General features: G+C 32.3%; 1 protein-coding gene across 1 annotated transcript in view; it reads right to left on the bottom strand.

Annotated features, from left to right (window-relative positions):
- Nucleotides 1–982: 982 nt before the first annotated feature.
- Nucleotides 983–2,081, bottom strand: part of LOC105526554 (zinc finger protein 257-like) — a 41,667-nt gene continuing 40,568 nt past the window's right edge. Inside the window, 4 exon segments of the mRNA XM_011962576.1 lie at nucleotides 983–1,651; nucleotides 1,653–1,745; nucleotides 1,747–1,922; nucleotides 1,925–2,079. Of these exon segments, the coding sequence (XP_011817966.1) occupies nucleotides 1,480–1,651; nucleotides 1,653–1,745; nucleotides 1,747–1,922; nucleotides 1,925–2,079 (596 nt within the window). The 3' untranslated portion in view covers nucleotides 983–1,479.

The following is a 2,081-nucleotide window of genomic DNA, read 5'->3' as shown; positions in this document are numbered from 1 at the left end:
CCCGTCTCGGCCTCCCAAAGTGCTGGGATTACAGGCTTGAGCCACCGCACCCGGCCAAAATTTTTAAATGTATTGCATTTTATTAAATAAAAGCACAATCAGTAACATTATATGGTACTATTTTAGTTAATTTTAACTTACATTTAACTAAAATTAAAAATTTTTTTCTCTCATAACTTGAAAGAATATTACTCTGAACAACTACCTCATACTTCACTAAGTTAACCACAAAGAGCCTCTTCACTTAGATTCCTATGCATGTTACATTTCAATGTCCTTACTCTTTTATAGAAGAGGTCGTATATAATTCCCACCTAATAAAGTATCTCTCGTATCTCTGATGCAGCAATAGTTAATCACATGCTTTCACAGGTGAATACAGTAGGAAGGAAAAGAGAGCATGAAGTAATTTGAGAGTTGACTTATGTCATTATTTACTTTTAAAAGGTTTTATGATTTTATCAAAAAAGTATACTTGAATGTAATTATGACTTTTCAAATAAATGTCTACTCATTTTAAAGTTATATAAAATTAATTTACTTACCAACTGTAGTTTTGGATTTTCTATACACAGCAGTCTGATTTAGTGCAATGTCTGAAGTGTCAGTGCCTTAGCTATTTCTACCGTTAATTCTCTGATAATTATATAAACCCAATTTGAATTAAATATTTCTTTGTATTTATTGCATCTGCAAAAGTATATTTTAGTATGAGCTCTGGCATTTTCTAAGCTATAGTTATGGAAAAAATGTTTTTCCAAATTCATTACATTTGCTGAATTCTTCTCCAATATAAATTTCCTAATGCTGAACAAAATTTTAGCAACTGCTTCAGGGTTATTCTCCAGTACAAAATGTGTAAAATGATACAAGTAAAAGCACTACAACCCCCTTTATATTTGTAATGTTTGTCTTCAGAATAAACTCTTCTTCACTTTAAAGGCTTATATTTCTGACAGATCATTTGAAAGTAACTGTATTTATAATACTTTTATTAAGTATGAACTCTCTGATGTTGTGTAATATGTGAGCAGATATTAATGACTTTTCCACATTTATATTTGTACACCATTTCTCAACTATAAATGCTTTCCTGTACAATAAGCTATGAACACTGGTTAAAAGTTATATTCTTCACACTTGGAGTTTTCTCCAGTATAAATTATTTTATCTGCAATCAAGTATGAAAACCATTTAAAAGTTTTTTCACATTCTTTATATTTCTAGAGTTTTGCACTAGTATAATTTTTTTTCTTTTTATGTTTAGAAAAGTTTGAGGTGTTGTGAAAAGCACTGTGACATCATTCAGGATTGTAGTTTCGCTCCAGTATGAAACATCTTATATCTGTTAAGAATTGAGGACTTGTTAAGGGCTTTGTGACATTCTTCACACTTTAGGATTTCTGTCCAGTATAAATTATGTGTAATAAGAGTTGAGAACTTTTAAAGGCTTTGTCACATTCTTCACATTCGTAGGCTTTATCTTCCACATGAGTTCTCATGTTTAGTAGGAATTGAGAACTGGGTAGAGGCTATGCCACATTCATCACATTTCAAGGGTTTCTCTCCAGCATGAATTATTTTGTGCTTAGTGAATGTTGAAGATTTGTTAAAAGCCAGGCCACGTTCTTCACATTTGTAGGGCTTCTCTATTATGAATTCCTTTATGTTTAGTAAGGATTGAGGAACAGTTAAAAGCCTTGATACATTCTTCACATTTGTAGGGTTTTTCTCCATTATGAATTATGTTTCATAAGGTTTGAGGAATGGTTACAAGCTTTGCCACATTCTTCACATTTGTTGGGGTTCTCTCCAGCATGAATTCTCTTATGTATGGTAAGGTATGAGAAACGATTAAAAGGTTTGCCACATTCTTCACATTTGTAGGGCTTCTCCCCAGTATGAATTAACTTATGTCTAATAAGGTAAGGTATGAAGACCAGTTAAAGGCTTTGCCACATTCTTCACACTTGTAGGGTTTCTCTCCAGTATGAATTATCTTATGTTGAATAAGGGTAGTAGGAGCTGAGGACCAGTTAAAGGCTTTGCAATATTCATCACATTTGTAGGCCTCCTGTCTA

Source organism: Colobus angolensis, unplaced genomic scaffold (assembly GCF_000951035.1).
Source record: "Colobus angolensis palliatus isolate OR3802 unplaced genomic scaffold, Cang.pa_1.0 Scaffold599, whole genome shotgun sequence".
NCBI classification, from domain to species: domain Eukaryota; kingdom Metazoa; phylum Chordata; class Mammalia; order Primates; family Cercopithecidae; genus Colobus; species Colobus angolensis.
This window is presented reverse-complemented; position numbering and strand designations above follow the sequence as displayed.